Source organism: Pseudorca crassidens, chromosome 13, assembly GCF_039906515.1.
Source record: "Pseudorca crassidens isolate mPseCra1 chromosome 13, mPseCra1.hap1, whole genome shotgun sequence".
In the NCBI taxonomy this organism is placed as follows: domain Eukaryota; kingdom Metazoa; phylum Chordata; class Mammalia; order Artiodactyla; family Delphinidae; genus Pseudorca; species Pseudorca crassidens.
Window position 1 is genome coordinate 78,982,561 of NC_090308.1, and position 17,059 is coordinate 78,999,619.

The window sequence follows — 17,059 nt, forward strand, 5'->3', positions numbered from 1 at the left end:
GCCGGGCCTGTTTTCGTCCCGCCGGAGAGGGAGCCACCGTCTCCCTTCGGCCTTCTCAGGCTTCCACTTAGGAAATGTTTGGCTCTAGGCGCTTTAGGTTTCGCTCTGGCAGTAAAAGGATTTTGCTCTCCCAGGGCAGTCGAGACGTGAGGGGAGTTTTGGGTCCACATCGGTAAAAAGACCTGAAGGGCATTGACACGAGGTGGCGTTTGTGGCCCGGTCTTATCCCTCAAAGGCCATAAGTCCCCCGGGGTGTAAGAAAGTGGACCACCAGCAAAGATCCGCTAGAACAAGTGGCCCAGTGTGCAAAGACTTTGGTGCCCTGCTCCTTCCTTCGGATGAACTCTGGCCCACGAGGGGCTTCTGGGCCAGCGAAGGAGAAGCAAACGGGAAAGACAGCTGCTTCTCTTAGACCTGGAACTTCCTCAGGCTGCTCTGGGTTGAATGAAAACAGGGGCTTCTAGGAAAGGTCCTCTCCTAGAAGCCCAGGGTCCCCTTGGACCTTAAAGGGCAGACAAGAGGAGAAAGGTGGGAGTCCAGGTGGAGGCAGAAAGTGGTCCCCCGCCAGCGGCCTGGGAGGTGGGCGCTCGGGCCTTGTCCCCAGATTGCCAGCCGTAGGGGCTGGGATTGGTCGTGGTGGATGTTTCTGGGAGCAAAGGGTCCTGAGGTCTCTCAAGTCATGAATAACTTGACTAGTAAGGCTCTTAACCCTCCATTCCAGAACCTCCCTGGCTGCCAGATCCTCTACCCGGGAGGATAGACTCCAGAGAGGGGGGTGTGAATGGTTTAAGCCAATCATGGTGCGACTGCTACCAGGTTCCGGAGTGAGCGTGTGACCTGCGTTAGTCTAATCAGGGGCCGGCAAAGGATTTACCTCCCGCTGGGCTGGCGCCCCTCCCCCCCCCGAGGTAATCAAGGCGCTTGTGGTGGCACCTTGTGGACAGCGAGAGGATCCGCCAGTACTTTCCTCCAGACCAGGGGGAAAGCAGGCAGGACGGAACCCCGACGTCACTGAACAAACGGCTCTGTCTGGAGCCACCCTGATCTTCAGTTATGCTGGATAATACAACGTCCTCGGGTTTTTTTTTTTTTTTTTTTTTTTTTTTTTTTTTTGCGGTACACGGGCCTCTCACTGTTGTGGCCTCTCCCGTTGCGGAGCACAGGCTCCGGACGCGCAGGCTCAGCGGCCATGGCTCACGGGCCCAGCCGCTCCGCAGCATGTGGGATCTTCCCGGACCGGGGCACGAACCCGTATCCCTGCATCGGCAGGAGGACTCTCAACCACTGTGCCACCAGGGAAGCCCCTGTTCTCGGGTTTTCTTATACCCGCAGCCAAATCCATCCTAACCGATAGGTTACCTGTGGTCAGGTGGTGAGGATTAAATTCGGTAACACCTGGGAAAGCCCTTATTGGCTCAACACTGGGCAGTCACTCAGCATGAGTTGCTACTTTTTAAGCTTGTTTTGGAAGTTTACGTGATTTACAAGGTTGTGTTAGTTTCAGGTGCACAGCAAAGTGATTCAGTTACACATATATATGTATTCTTTTTCAGATTCTTTTCCCCTATAGGTTAGTACAAACATTGAGTAGAGTTCCCTGTGCTCTATCGTAGGTCCTTGTTGGTTACCTGTTTTATATATAGTAGTGTGTTCATGAGTTATTTTAAAGTCTGGGATCCACAGACTGTAGGCCAGCTCTGGCTATGGGCTTGGCATTGGTAGGGTATAAAGAGGGCTGGGGAGCTGGAATGTGGTTTCATGGGGCTCAGGGAGCAGGGAAGGGAGACGAAACCCCCTTTTCTCCTTGGAGCTCCAGGGAAGTGTGAGTAATCAGGCCTCCTGGTGAATGGGCAGAATCTAGGCCTGGGTACCATCCGTGGGGTCTGAGGCAGTGTATTCGTCAATGGAGGAGGGACAGAGGCGAAGGATGCTGAGGCCTGGGGCGGGGGGTGAGGGGGCTTCTTCTCCCAGTCCTGCAGAAACACGATTACTCACTATTTGGCATTCATTAATTCCATTAATTTCTTTCCCTTTGGAAAAGCCCAGAGACCTTTGGGAGAAGTAGCCGATCAAATCTGTGACACAGTGTGGACGAGGCTGAGGGTCACATCCTCCTTGAGAGAAAGACCTCTGAAGTTAGGGGTTGGAAGCTGCTGAAACTGAGTAAAAGGCCAGAGAGACCAGGACACTTTCACCCATTCAGGGTTCTTGAGCGCCTTCTGCCTGCGTGGCCTGGCGGGAGACGCTTGGGGGATATTGTGACATGTCCCCCTCAAGAAGTTTGTCTGGGACATCCGACCGAGGTGACTTCGGGCCCAAGGGAGACATTCAGAGCTGATGCTCAGGGCTGGAGACCCCTGACTGCGTGGGACCCCAGCGTTAGTAGCTGAGGTCACGGGTGGGGCCACCAGGGGAGGGTGTGAGGGGAGGAGAGAAGGGTGGGATCTGGAGCACTGACCGCAAAGCAAGGAAAGTAAGGAGCTTGGGACAGTGAATAGAGAGGACTGTTCCAGAGAAGCAGGGACAAACGGGGGTGGGGGGCAGTTTTAAAAGGAAGGCAGGCTGTTCACAGCGTTGGCGGCCCCAGAGAAGCCAAGAGGGATGCTGACTGCATGTGTTTCCGGGAGGTCAGCAAGTGCTTCCAGGAGGTCATGCTGAAGGGCTGGAGCTGGTTGTCTGGGGGGGTGGGCAGGCGTGGGCCTGACTGTCTTGCTGGCTGGTGGATGGATGCTGGGGAAACAGAAGTACCTTATACAACGTACGCTATGAATCGTTGGTTCTAAAGAAGGTGCGATGTGGAGAGAAAGAAAGAGGAAGGTGAGCTCTTGCCGTGCTGGTCATGGGAGAGGCTCACTTCTGTTACTGAGTGGGAGATGCCGCAGATACGGGGAAGGAGGGGGTTGGGATCCAGAGCAGGAGAATTAGTCGTCCCTAAGGGAAGAGCTCCCCTGGGGAGGGGCTGACGCATTTCCTCCCCCGAGTCCTGGAAGCAGGAGGTGGTGTTGCATGTGGTCCGGAGGCCTCGGCGAGGAGATGCAGATACGCAGAAGCATCTGTTGACCTGGGCTGCGTGTGATGTGCTGCCTTGAGCACGGGGGCTGCCCCCAGGGGAAGGTGCGGGTACCTAGCTCCTGGGGTCACGGGCAGGGCAGGGTTTGGTGGTGCTGGAAGGTAGGCACACCACTGTAGGCAAAGGAAAGGGGAAGTAGAAGCAAGTAATGGAAAGAGATGGGCCTCGCTAAAAAAAAAAAAAAAATGCAAGCAGGTGAGAAGTTGAGAAATTCGGTGACAGTGTGTGGGAAGCCTGGACCCCGATGCTTAGCCCGGAGCGCACTGGACTTGAACTAGGCAACAAAACCATGATGGGAATGAATGGGCCATGGGAACGGGCAAAGAAATATATCACACCAATGTGCCTTCGGGTTTTCTATTTATTTATTGGAACAGAAAAGTTGCCCTTCACCAGTCTTGTGGTGCTGTGATTTCAGGGCAGTGCATAATCTGTAATTTGCACGTAGTGTATCTGATAAATTTCTGCTTGGAAATGTAAAAACCTCAATAACCTGGAGTTAGGTAGGCCAGAGGGTGAAGTCTTATTGTAACTAATTAAAAATTTTTAAAAATTAAAGAAGCAGTTTTTACTTGTACCAGGCGCTTGAAGTAGTCGAAAGCAGGGTGATGAAAGTGGGCATTTCAAGGTCTGGGAACCTACTTGTACCCATGATGAGGGTAGAATAATTGTCCGTATATTTTGCTTTTAAAGGCGGGACTGAGAGAGGCTGTAAGGTAGGTGCGAAAGCGTTTGGAAGCTGTTTACGTTTTTGAGTTGGTCAAAGCAAGCACGTTCCAAGTTTGCTGATTATTTTCACTCGTCTCCGGAAGGCGACAGGACAGGCAGGGAGACCTGCGTGCGCTCCTCAGAGACATGGGGGGAGGCCCCTCACGCGACAGCCCCTCACTCTTCCTCCTGCGTCTAAGGCGGCTCTCTTGGGGCTTTGTTGCTTTGCATTCCAGAGCTCTAACATTCTGAGCCTCCTTTCAAATAATTCCACTGCACTTAATGATGCAGACTGTGCAAAACTGCTAGTGGACCAGAAGGAGGGGGGGTTCTAGGGCAGAAGGGGAAGATCCCTTCTGGAGCAGAAGCCCCCTGGTTGGGCAGCGCTGGGTAGGTGCTACAAATGGTCATTCTGAGCAGCCAGGGGTTCCAGCATTTGGGGACCTACTGGTCCCCACTTCTTATCACTCGTTTAGCAAACCCTTTTATTATAGCTGACACAAGGCTCATATGGGCTGGCATCTGTTTTGATATATCAAATTAAAAACATAAAAATAAATATTCAGTATAATATCCAGTTAATTTTTCTTACGATACCCTCAACAACATTTGCAAATCTCTCCTCTTCCCCAGTTACCAATGGTTTCTTCAGCAACACTGGAAAAAGGTAATTTTTAATTTCAACCCCAAATCTGTATACGATCAGTTTCATCGACTAGGACTCAGTTCAGAACAAACCAGTTAGTACGAGATGAAAGCACACTAGCTGTTTATAGACATCTTTTTAATGTTTTACTTTAAAACAAATAATCCCAGTAAAAGAGAGCAAAGGAAATTACATTTGAATGGTAGCTTGAAATGGATATGATATTCCTGATTTATTTTCAGGAAACAGACAACTGCATTGTCATACACGACTTCCAGAACTGCTCACTTAAATGCACATAATTATATTAAATTAAGTTTCTCTTACAAAAACACAACCATGTCATTTTAAGGCAAAAAATAGCTTCTGGGGAGATAAGTTAACATTTATGATATTTTCTCAATCTGGATGAAGTGACCTATTCACTTAGTTGCTCACTTGCATCCTTCCTTATAGTTTGCTTTGCAAACAGGCATGAGAATTAGTCACTTTGTGCCTGATTTCCTCCTCTCTGTTAGACTTGTTTTACTGGCAAATTAAGAATGTTCAGAATCACTGAGCCAAGGGGAGGCAAGAAAGGCACCTTAGAACAGGAGATAAAGACTTAAAAACTCAGTCAAGTGTCTTCTTTAAACGAAACTTGCAATCTACACGTGTTAATTTAGTTGAACACAATGCAAACATTTAGATCAGACAGAGCAAAGTTTCTCAGTTCACCTCCTAGAAGGGATGTTTGCCAGGAAGCGGTAGCTTGATCAGCCCCACGAACTGCAGAAGGCAGACGAACACGGACCGAGAAAGCCGGTGGCTGATCAGCGCTCAGCTGAATTGTGCTTCGAGACGCCGTCTGGGGTTGACCGAAGGGACTTTGCTAAGTGTAAGTGGGAGGCCCCTCTCGGCTCTGCCGAGAGGAACAGAGCAGACACAACCCTCCAGTTTTCACACAAGACAACCGGCTTTCGACATCCAGGACTTTTTGCGCTATAGAGTAAGACAGACACAAAATGGTCATGGCTTGGATGTATGAAAGCTTTTCCTAACATGATTTACCACGCGGGGCTGTGGGTAACCCTCAGTGATGGGCTTAGGTTTGTTTCTGAATCTTCCGTCTTCAGCAACGCCGGATGAACTGTGCTGTGTCTGAGGCCTAAAGGGGCCAGAGGGGTCCCCCGTACATTCAGAGTTCCTGCTGCCAGTGGGGTTTGACCCGGACAGTGTGTCCAAGACTCAGTGCTACCTGAAAGCTGCTATCTCCTGCCTCTTCCTCGGCCGACACCTGGAGAGGCCTGCCGTGCACGGCGGGGGTCTGGCTTCGGGTCAGTGGAGGGGTAGGGGTGTGTGTGTGTGTGTTCTTGTGTACAACCTCCTTGGGAGGATGGATCACAACTTTGAGTGGATACGTGGGTAGATGAAACATTGCATTTAATACTTTACTAACACTCTACGTTTCGAAAATGAAAATAATGGCTTCGAAAGCTTGAGAACCTCTTCTTAACTGGAGTGTCAAATTTAGACTCTCTTCTGCATATCTCCAGCACCCAAGCACACTCTGAATGACATGCTCCGGGGGAGTGTGCTAGGATCCCGGTGGGGCGAGAAGAGGAATCTTGCCAAATTTCAGTGTTTATCAAAAACGACAGGGTGTTAAAAGGCTGAGAAGCGCATTTTGGGTGAGTGGAGAAGCGGTTTACTTGGGGATGTCGGCTGGTGAAGTCCAGAAGGGAACTTGTGGCAGGGAGTCCATAAGCCTGTGGAGAAGAAAAGTCGCGGGGGGAGTCTGGGGTGGAGAAACCCCGGCTGGGGAGGGAGTTGGGAGGGACTTGGCGGGTGTCAGGGCATCTTCTGGCCTCTGGGTGGCCGGCGACAGCCCTGCTTGGTCCTCCTGGCCGCTGGGAAAGTTTTCCTGGAGGCAGCACTACCGCCAAGGAAAAAACTCTTCTTTTTAAGTCCTTCTGTGGTGAGAGTTTAACCAGTGTTCTCTCGCTTCTCCTGGCCCTTTGGGTGCCGTTACCTTGGCAGAAGTTCTGACGGTCTGGGCTAGCGAGGCTGGTTTCTAACAAGCGGTCAACTTAGCTTGCTATCTGGTACATACATTTCTCTTTTGGTGTCCCTTGGTCTTTTTGCTGCCATGCTATATTATTAAGTGCTTTGATTCGCAGACCCCGCCAGTGTTACCTGACTTTGAACCATAAAATGTTTGTACCAGGAAACTGAGCCAGTAATTTCAGATTGGGGGCAACATTCTTGGGAAGAATAGAAAATGTGCACTACAGTATAAAAAGTAAAGGACGTTTAGTTTTAGCCTTCCATATGCAAAATGTACTACCTAATAGCAAAAGACATTCAGGGCATATTAAAAAATAAATGCCTTTCAAAATTCTCTGCTTATATATAAGAAGAAGGGATGTTTAGGTAGTTGAATTCCTTAGCAATATTCGTTTTCTAAAAAATCAAGGTCTTTCCTTTTGGTTTGCTTCCCTCCCTCTCACGGCCCTGGAGGGGGAGGTCGTTTTCTTGAGCTCACTTGTTTCCCGGTGTCGTGTCTGGATTCTTTTCAAGCCTTTTCCATCCCCGTCTCACTCACACGTCTGCTCCCAGGATCCTGCGTGTGTATCAGCCGTGGGAAGAGCCTCTCGCACTTGCCTTTAGTGGAGAGCGCTGCAGGACACACGGATCAGCCCTGCCCGGCCGGCTGTCCGCTTCTCAGGACTTGGTTTGCTTGTGTAGCAGCTGATGGAGCGAGCCATCAGGGAGTACGTTTCCACTGAAGTCAGATGTGTCAGAGTCAGCCTGTTTGCCCCACTGGCCTTGACTTTCACTGTTTGCACATTTTCTAACCGAAGAACATTCTCGTCATAAAGAACATGAAAATGACGTGCAAAGTTGCTGGCCACAGCGTTAAGAAGTCACCAAAAGCACACGAATTGACATTCAAATTACATTAATAATAAAATGCCTGAATAGGAACGGGTTGGCAAGTACGTCTTGGACAGGCAGCCGTTTCTGTGATTCCCCAATTCTGCTTTACTGGACACCCTATCAGCAGCTGATACTATGTTTACGTGTACGCACGTCATGGCCTAATTCTGAGACTGTACTCTGTGTTTTACCACAAAGCAGAAATGCCTGAACTCTGAAGGCGCTTACTCCCATCATTTAAAAAGACAGAGTCCAATCTTGTAAACGACCTGACCTTGACATTTTCACACACACCACAGCACCAGCAGTGTTGATTTCTCAGGAGTTTTAACGCGAGGTACCTTCCTGAATGAGGGGTAATGTTGTCCTACCTGGGAAGTTCAGCCGTCCCCTGAACATGCATTGTCATGCAATTAAAAGGTAACGGGCTTGGACACTGCCTTTCCTGCTCTTCCTGATTCTTGGGCATTCAACTTTTGAGAAGGGCTTCCCGAAGAGTTCATGCAGCGACGTGTATGGCTGAGAGGCTGCGGGGCAAGGGAAGCGAGCGAGGGCCTCATTTCAGCCTGGCATGGGCCCGGCCGAGGGCCTCCGTGGCTCCTGCGCTCCGAGATGATCGGGACCGTCCAGTCCTGAGACAGTCCGACGCCAGGGCGGGTTCCCGGGCCGGCGGCCCCGCGTGCAAGGCGTCCGACCCGGTCTCCTCCTGGCCCGCCTCTTCATCAGTTATAAACAATTTGGATTCCCGCCATTTGGGGTAAAAATCTTGGCTGCCCCTGGAGCCGCTGGACTCGCTCCCCGACAGCGGCACGTCCAGGTCCTCCGTGGACCGGATCAGGTTCTGCACCGACGCCGACTTGCCCCGGTCCTGGGCCGCCGCAGGCCGGACAGATAGCAGGGCCGCGCCGTCCAGGTCGAGGCTCTGGCGCAGCGCGCGCTCCTTGGCGGCCTCGAGGCGGGCGGAGACGTCGGGGAGGCCTTCGTGCGGGCCCGCGGGGCCGGGGGCCAGGGCCCCCAGGGCGGGCAGCGGGGCCGGGATCTGCAGGGTGGCAGGAGCCGCCGGCCGGGCCGCGCCCACCCCCGCCGCCGCCGGGCCGTCCCCCGGGCTCCCGGGCCCCTGGGCCGCCGGGGGGCTCAGCGCGTACAAGGTCTGCGCCCCCAGCTCGCCAGGCGTGAGGATGAGCTGCAGGCCCCGAGCCAGGCCCGCGCTGGCCGAGCGGGGCAGGCGGCCGCCGGGCGGGGCCAGGCTCTGATAGTCCGAGGTCTGCTGACAGTCGAAAGGTGGGGTCTGCAGGGGGGCCAGTGCGAGGGCCGACGCGGAGCCTTTCCGCAGGGCCTGCTGGTAGATGTCCAGCAGGCAGTCCAGCTTGGCCTCGATGGACTGGACCTGAAAGAGGGGAAAACGTACACCTGGTGATAAGAATGTAGAAAGAAGTCCGGCTGTGCCTGCACAGTGAAGTCCGGAGAGGCAAGTCGTACGCAGTCCTGACTGGGCACCAGCTCAGGATGCCCCTTCCAGCTGTGAGGGCGGGAACGGACGGCTGAGAGGCAGGACGCTCCGCCGTCCGTCCGCCTGGTCTCCACTGGCGCCCTTCTGCCTCCCCAGCCTTTAAAATTGATTTTCAGGGGCTTCCCTGGTGGGGCAGTGGTTAAGAATCCGCCTGCCAATGCAGGGGACATGGGTTCGAGCCCTGGTCCGGGAGGATCCCACATGCCACAGAGCAGCTAAGCCCGTGCGCCACAACTACTGAGCCTGCACTCTAGAGCCCACAAGTCACAACTACTGAAGCCCACGAGCCACAGCTACTGAAGCCTGTGAACCACAACTACTGAAGCCCGCGCACCTAGAGCCCGTGCTCCGCAACAAGAGAAGCCACCGCAATAAGCCCTCGCACTGCAACGAAGAGTAGCCCCCGCTCGACACAACTAGAGAAAGGCCCGCGCACAGCAATGAAGACCCAACACAAAGATAAAATAAAATAAATTATAAAAAAAATAAGATAAAATTGATGTTTCAAAAACCATATAAGCGCTGTACAAAGCAACTTCCAGACCCTCCTCCCCGATCAGGTTGCCCTTCCTCAGCCACTTCCCTGAAGACATTCTGGGACTTTACTGCTGCCTAGCAGGGAACTGATTCTGTAAGAAATCAAGACCCTAGATACTGGGACTTCCCTGATGGTCCAGTGGTTAAGACTCTGCGCTTCCACCACAGGAGGCCCGGGTTCCATCCCTGGTCAGGGAACTAGATCCCACAAGCTGTGCGGTACAGACAAAAAAACAAAAAAAAGACCCTAGATATCAATCTAGGCGATTCTAAATTTAAAAATAAAGGTATAAAATGCTTGGAATATTTATAATCAAATTGGGGGAGCATTTTGATTTCTAAAAACTGTCTTTGTATGAGATGATACACTCTCAGGGTCAACAAACATTCAGTGCACTACCATAGTTATTATGCTTTTTTTTTTTTTTGACATAAGAGAGACAATGAAAATAACCAAAACACAAATAAAAACTAGATCTTTGTTATTCTACTGTTGGAAATCTACAGTTGTTTGTAGTTCGAGTATTAATTGATGAAAGGAAATTTTCTATTTCTTATATGGAAATCCAGGTGTTTTAGAGAAACACTGTCTATGCATAAAGAAAATTTAATTTATTTGCTCTTTCTTGATTTTATTCCTTTTAAAATCTATTACTCACTAAAATACATCCAACTGCCTATAATCAGTTTTGATTAAAAAAAAATTCTGGCTACTTCACTCCTGTTAGAAGGGCCGTCATCAAAAAGATAAGAGATAACAAATGCTGATGCGGGTGTGGAGAAAAGGGAGCCCTCCTGCACTGTTGGTGGGAATGTCAACTGGTGCAGCCACTGTGGAGAACAGTATGGAGGTTCCTCAGGAAATTAAAAATAGAGCTACCACATGATCCAGCAATTCCACTGTTGGGACTATATCCAGAGGAAACAAAAATTAACTCAAAAAGATGTCTGCACCCCCATGTTCATAGCCAAGACTCAGAGACAAGTGTCCACTGCAGATCAATGGATAAATAAGTTGTGGTGTGTGTATATATAAATATACACAATGGAATATTACTCAGCCATAAAAAAAGAGGAAATCCAGCTATTTGCAACAGCAGGGATGGACCTGGAGAGCATATTGCTAAGTCAAATAGGTCAGGCAGAGAAACACGAATACTGTATGATCTCACTTACGTGGAATTTACGACAAAAAACAACCCCCTTCCCAAACACATAGAAAAAGGATCAGATTCATGGTGACCAGAGGCAGCGGGTGGAGGGAGGGGACCGGAGGCAGGTGGCTGGAAGGTACCGATTCCTAGTTATAGATAAACAAGTGCTGGGGGTGCGATGCACAAGGGGATGACTACAGCTAATACTGCCGTGTGGTACCCAGGAAGGTGTTAACAGAGTAGATCCTAAGGGTTCTCATCACAAGGAAAACAAGTTATTTTCTTTCTGTGCTTTCCTTTTTTTTTTTGCGGTACGCAGGCCCCTCACTGTTGTGGCCTCTCCCGTTGTGGAGTACAGGCTCCGGACGCGCAGGCCCAGCGGCCATTGCTCACGGGCCCAGCCGCTCCGCGGCATGTGGGATCCTCCCGGACCGGGGCACGAACCCGTGTCCCCCGCATCGGCAGGCGGACCCTCAACCACTGCGCCACCAGGGAAGCCCTGTGCTTTCCTTTTTATTGTGTCTCTATGAGATGATGGAGGCTAAGATCATTCACAGTATATGGAGGTCAGACCATTACGTCGTACGCCTTAAACTTACACGGCGATATGCGTCAATTATATCTCAATAAAACTGGAAACAAATCTGGCTAAAAAGTTAAGCAGTTTAGTTGAGCTGTACCTGCTTTTCAACCTTGACCACTCGGCCGAGCATGCTGAGGTCATCTGTGGTCTCATGTTCTGCGGTTATTTTCTCTCTGCTCTTCTTATCTGATGTGATTTGCCCTTTTCCAAGAATTTGATCCACACTAGCAGAGAAAGAGATCTGATTATGAGTGCTGAAGGTGGACACTGCCCTAGGCTGGAAGGAAGGGTTTTGCAAAGAAAAATACAATTATCTCTATTTACGTAAGAGGAAATAAAAATGAACTTCTTCCAGTTGACGTGCTTATTTTCTTCACATGAAAATTACACGAGGTTAATTTTCTCATTATTCTAGTCCATGATGAAATCACTTATGGCTGATCTTCTGGAGGCAAAAAATGTCCTAAACTACCAAGTAATTTGTCTGTTTCCATCCCGGACCAGGTGTTTCTTGAATTCAACCACTTAAAAATGACAAAATCATAATTATGACTATTTCCTGTTAATAATAGAACAGATTTTTCAGTGACCATTTATCATACATCTGACATATGGAAGATAAGCAGATAAGAAACCTGTAGTCTCCATCTCAGGATTTCTAGTTGGACAGTATACACACGTCACATAAGCAAGAAGCTCCAGATTAGTTCTGCAAACTCTGCTGCAGTTGAACTTTATAGAAACATTGGGAGGGAACTATACTCAATATTTTGCAATAACCTATAAGGGGAAAGAATCTGAAAGAAAAAAGGTATAAATGCATGTATAACTGAATCACTTTGCTGTACACCTGAAACTAACACAACATTGTAAATCAACTATACGTCAATAAAAACAAAGAAACAACAAAACCAGTTGAACAAACATGTTAAATGAAAAAATCCTGTTTGTAATGTTATGGCATTCTCTCCAGGTCAATTGATTTCTGGAAATTATCAAATTAGTTTAAAGATATCTTACTTTCAAAAACATTAATTCCTTCACCCTCAGAAAAATAAAACTTTACCAGAAAATCATAAATAATCATAGGTATAAATAGAGGATCCTAATTTACATTTAACCTTTGTTTTAAATGATTAAATGGACGCTATTTATGTAAACTATTTCTACAATGCAGCATGAAATAAAATTTAAATTGCAGATTTTACAGTGTATTTTAACTAGTGACCCTATCACTATGAAGAAAAATAAAAGAAAACCAATTACATTTGTAATAAACAAACAAGCAAACAAAAACGTTGGGAGCCTTAGGTAGTTCTGTGAAAGGACTTGGAAAACCTTGGCTACCTGCGCAGAGACTGTAACAGGATCACAGGTGATTTAAAACAATTTCCAAGGAGACCTAGTCAGCCTAAATTGGACACTTACTTTCTTCCTTTTTGTGTGTTTTAGAACTGAATTATAAGGAATATTGACTCAACTTTCCAGTTTACTTTGTGTGCACAGGAGTACAGGCAGTCATGACATCTAATCCATTCAACTGCCGCTCTACAAGGACTGGGTCATTTGTTCATCTCTGGGTGCCCAGGGTGCCCAGTACACATTGCAGGTTCAATACTTACCTGCTGAATGAAATGAACAAAAAACCTGTGATTTCTGTAACTAATGTTATAGAAATCAACAGGTGTTTTACCAAGGGCCTAGTGTATGCCTCACCCTGGGCTAAGTGTGCTCTGGGCATAGAGAAACATTGAAGACTCAGTCCTTGTGTTTTAAGAACTGTTCAATCGAATGCTGGTAGTTGGGGCCTGATAGTGAAGCAAGGCTGTTAAAAAAAATGAAACTGACTAAATATTTTGGCTTCAAGATGACACAATCAAACTACATGTTTGAAATAACATACTGAACTCATTTCTTTCAACCACTAGAGAAGATGCTCCCTGGCAAGACGGTGTGTATCTAGCCCCGTGCAGGACAGGCATGAAGGGAAGGGCCCAGACTGGGTCCAGGGCCCGGGGAACAAGCTTCCCACAGGGAAGCAGTATGAGAGTCAACCCTGGGTCCTCAGTTTGACTCTCCGGCACAGTATTCTAAGGTGAGCTGCGCTTCTACTCCCTGCAGTGGACTCTACTCGCTTTAGGGGGTCAGAGGAGGGACAGGTCTGTCTTTGTGGGCTGGATGGTGGGTCAAGTTTAACGAAGGAGAAAGACTAGCTTTCCTCTGAAGGATGGTTAGGATTCAGGCGATAACGGAAATGACAGCAGCACCAACCATTAACATTCCCCGAGCACTCGGTGACCCTGCATTAACTCATTCAATCCTCACCACGACCCTAGGCAGACACTGACATTACCCCATTTTCACAGGTGAGACGCTGAGACACTGCCGATACACTGAGGCTTTTAATGACTGATCGACTTTTAAATAAAATCTACGTTTCAACGCAAAAGTCCAGCTGTTCACTAAAAAGAGAGTTAGAAACATGGAATTCAAGAGTTTTCTCTACTAGGGAGACGTTCCTCCCAGACAGTTTCTGTGCCTGTTCCTGTAGAACAAGTAACCCTCGCGTTGCTCACCGTGTTTGCAGGCTTTTAATTCTGCACAGCATGTCCAGGTGACCAGCAGAATACTGTTCAATGACGTCTTTTACGTCATATGGGCGTAATGTTTCCTTAAACTTCCGTTTTGCAACGTGAAACTTCATAATTCTGTAAGAGCAACATACTACATATGAATCTTCATAACTTCACTAACACAAGTCACCCAAATGGCTCACTAGTATATAGAGGAAACTCTGGGGGAAAAACATCATGCAGCAAATTATTTTAAGCTCCTGCAGAAATGCAACAGAAAAGCCCGAGGTTACAGTGGACAATTTAAGAATATCGCCTGTGAGGCACAGCTTGAATGTAGAAAAACACACTAAAAAAGAGACTAAACATTAATACTTAAGTCTTGCACCTTTTTAATGTCCATTGAAACCCTGAATTAAAATCAAAGTCAAAATGCGATTCTACCTTTTCCATGTAACCCCAAGAAGTCCAAGATCAACACCCAGTGAACGCATCCCTATAAAAATATAAAAGTTGGGCTTCCCTGGTGGCGCAGTGGTTGAGAGTCCGCCTGCCGATGCAGGGGATACGGGTTCATGCACCGGTCTGGGAAGATCCCACATGCCGCGGAGCGGCTGGGCCTGTGAGCCATGGACGCTGAGCCTGCGCGTCCGGAGCCTGTGCTCCGCAACGGGAGAGGCCCCAGCGGTGAGAGGCCCGCGTACGCAAAAAAAAAAAAAGTTGTTAAAATGGTCTTTTATGTAACTATATACATTTTTGAGACGCAGATGTGCTACAAAACTCTCTTTAGGGAAACATACATATTTGTATAGAAATTTATGAAAAATTTCATAAATTATTTCTGCAGAATACTGCTCAATTAGATACCCAAGGGTTTATTTTTGTTTTTTTGTTTTTTTTCAAACATAACACACTCATCAACTAAGCTGGATGTCTAAACTCTTCAGAGCCAGAGGTTTTATTTATTTATTTGGCCGCACCGAGTGGCATATGGGATCTTAGTTCCCCGACCAGGGATCGAACCCATGTCCCCTGACGTGGAAGCATGGAGTCTTAACCACTGGACCGCCAGGGAAGTCCCTCCTTTGCCCACCAGAGGTCTTTTTAATTACAATGTCTCCCCCAACATGGACTCCGTGTTTTAAAACAATATTTCGTCAATAAATTTCATGATGTCATGAAGAGCGAAGCTGCTTGAGATAACCAGTTACTGCAATAACTTGATATAATTCCTGGGGAAAGCAAAGCAGCACAGCATTTTAATGAATCTGTGCAGCCTTACTGCAGGTAAATGTTAAACTTGTTGGTGTTTATTCAACTATTAATTGGCTCGTAGACTCTGATTATCACGCTCATGGGTCCCAGGCTGCAGATCAGTCAGCTAGGCTCTAGGAACCAAAACTTATTGTTCCTTGGAGGAAAGTGGGAAGATTAGGGACAAAAGTAGCGTCTAAGTGGAAAATTACCTATCCTAAGCGATAGCTGATTGCAACTGGTTATAAAGCCCCAAACTCGATCCTGGAATTGTATTGTTAACTTCAATCTGACTGTCTCCTAATCATGCCTGAATCATTTGTCCTTAATATTCTTACCCCCTTTCTCTACCACATTGGTTTTCCCTGGCCTACTGGGTGAGCATCACATTCCCTAGCACATCCTGCAAGGCCGTGGGTGGCCTGGCCTCTGCCCACCCCTCTCACCTCATCCTCGTTCACTTCCTCCTTGGAACTCGAGGACTTTCCTCTTCCTGAAGTCCTACAGGATACTTAAGACTCGGTTCTAACGTCGCTGTTTTAATGGAAATTTCTGCAATTCTTTCCAAGCAGTTAGTCACTTGTCTATTAGCCTTCGTTTTAGTAACTAACATGCCACACTGTGATTACTTGCTTACATACGGCCTCCACCAGGCTGTAGGAGGTCCAGACTGCAGGGCTGTCTCTGTCTGTCTGGAGGCTCCGCCTGGCTAGGGAAGGGGCTGACGGGCGGAGGCAGAGCCCCTCTTCTCCCCAGACGTTCGCCCATCTCCACCTGCTCTTCTGCCTGCAGCCCCACACCAGCCCTTCCAGATTCTCTCGTCATCAAAGTGCTCATTTCTCAGAGGTCTGTCTTGGCACGCTACCCAAAATGCTAACTGTTCAGGTTCAGCTCAAGCACGGACCTCTCGAGGAGATTCACTGAGGTCAGAAGCTGTGTTTTTCATCCCAGCAGCTCATAAGCTCCCTGGCAAGGATCAGCGATTCAGTACACGCTCGCTGAAGAAACGGATGTGAACGAGCTCCTCTCTGGTCGCCCAAAGCTGTTCTTGCTGTTCCGTGCCGAGGCAGACTCCTGACACCTTCTGAACTGAATAGAGCTGAGCTCTTCGAGGCGCATTTCAGGGAGACCATAAGACTCTGACTCTCTTTCGTGAATACCAAAAACTTTCTAAAGTAAAACAAATTTGTGTATTCATAAATGATTAGGACCCTGCCTGATTCAGAAAAGAATCCGTTAAATAGAGATGCTTCTGAAAACCATGAAAATATAGTATTCTTTTCCCTCAAATTACTAACATAATTAGGATTTCACAGAACAACTAAATCACAAATGGTAAGATATCATTATGAGAAAGTAAGGAGAAAGGAAAAAACATTGAAAGTCAAGGAATAAATGACACCATAACCCAGTAAGTACCAAATGTAAAGACAGTGCTAACCGCAAAACGAAACCGTCCAAGGTGGGGAGAGGAGGGCCTGGTAGGAAGGTAATACAGCTGCTGAATGAGTTTTATATATCACAGGACCATCAAGAACACAGGGATGAACACATGTGGTTAAAGTCTAAATAGAGTATAAGCTTAGTTTTCTGTTCCTAAGAGACTGCTGTAGATGCTTCCAAAACTCCTGCGTGCCAGGCCTGCTCCAGGAGGGCAAGGATGGGAGGCGTGCTCCCTGCCCATCTTGGCCACTGTATGATGACCCTTCTGAGCCAAGACCCCGGTCATCAGGGCCGGGCGATTCGAGATGGTTATACCATCCAGTCACCTGCGCTTCCCTCCCTCCACCCAATCCCCTCGCCTTTCCAGGGACTGCACTCGGTTTTCATGGTTGAAATCAGACGGTAGAGTGGAAGATCTGGGAGACTAAGCTAAGCCCCCTCACTTCCCTGGTCCCGCTGGATGTCTAGAATGGCTTCTGTCTCTGCCCACAACGAGCTTGACCCGAGTACTCAGGGTCCTTGTCCTGGACACGGAGCTGGACAGTGGGAAGTGAAGGCCTCGTCCTCCCACCTCACCGCCTGCCTTGGGGTGGGTCTCCCATCGCTGTGCCCTTGCTGAACGGCTGGCCCTGCCCTGAGCCCTTTGCCTCCATTATGTCAAC

General features: G+C 48.4%; 1 protein-coding gene across 4 annotated transcripts in view; it reads right to left on the minus strand.

Moving 5' to 3' along the window:
- Nucleotides 1-4,545: 4,545 nt before the first annotated feature.
- KCNQ5 (potassium voltage-gated channel subfamily Q member 5) overlaps nucleotides 4,546-17,059 on the minus strand; it is a 582,471-nt gene continuing 569,957 nt past the window's right edge. For all 4 annotated transcript variants that reach the window (XM_067702786.1, XM_067702785.1, XM_067702783.1 and 1 more), the window contains 3 exons: nucleotides 13,704-13,835; nucleotides 11,225-11,351; nucleotides 4,546-8,730 (listed from right to left, as the gene is read on the minus strand). In XM_067702786.1, the coding sequence (XP_067558887.1) occupies nucleotides 7,900-8,730; nucleotides 11,225-11,351; nucleotides 13,704-13,835 (1,090 nt within the window). In that variant the 3' untranslated portion in view covers nucleotides 4,546-7,899. The remainder of the gene's footprint in view (nucleotides 8,731-11,224; nucleotides 11,352-13,703; nucleotides 13,836-17,059) is intronic.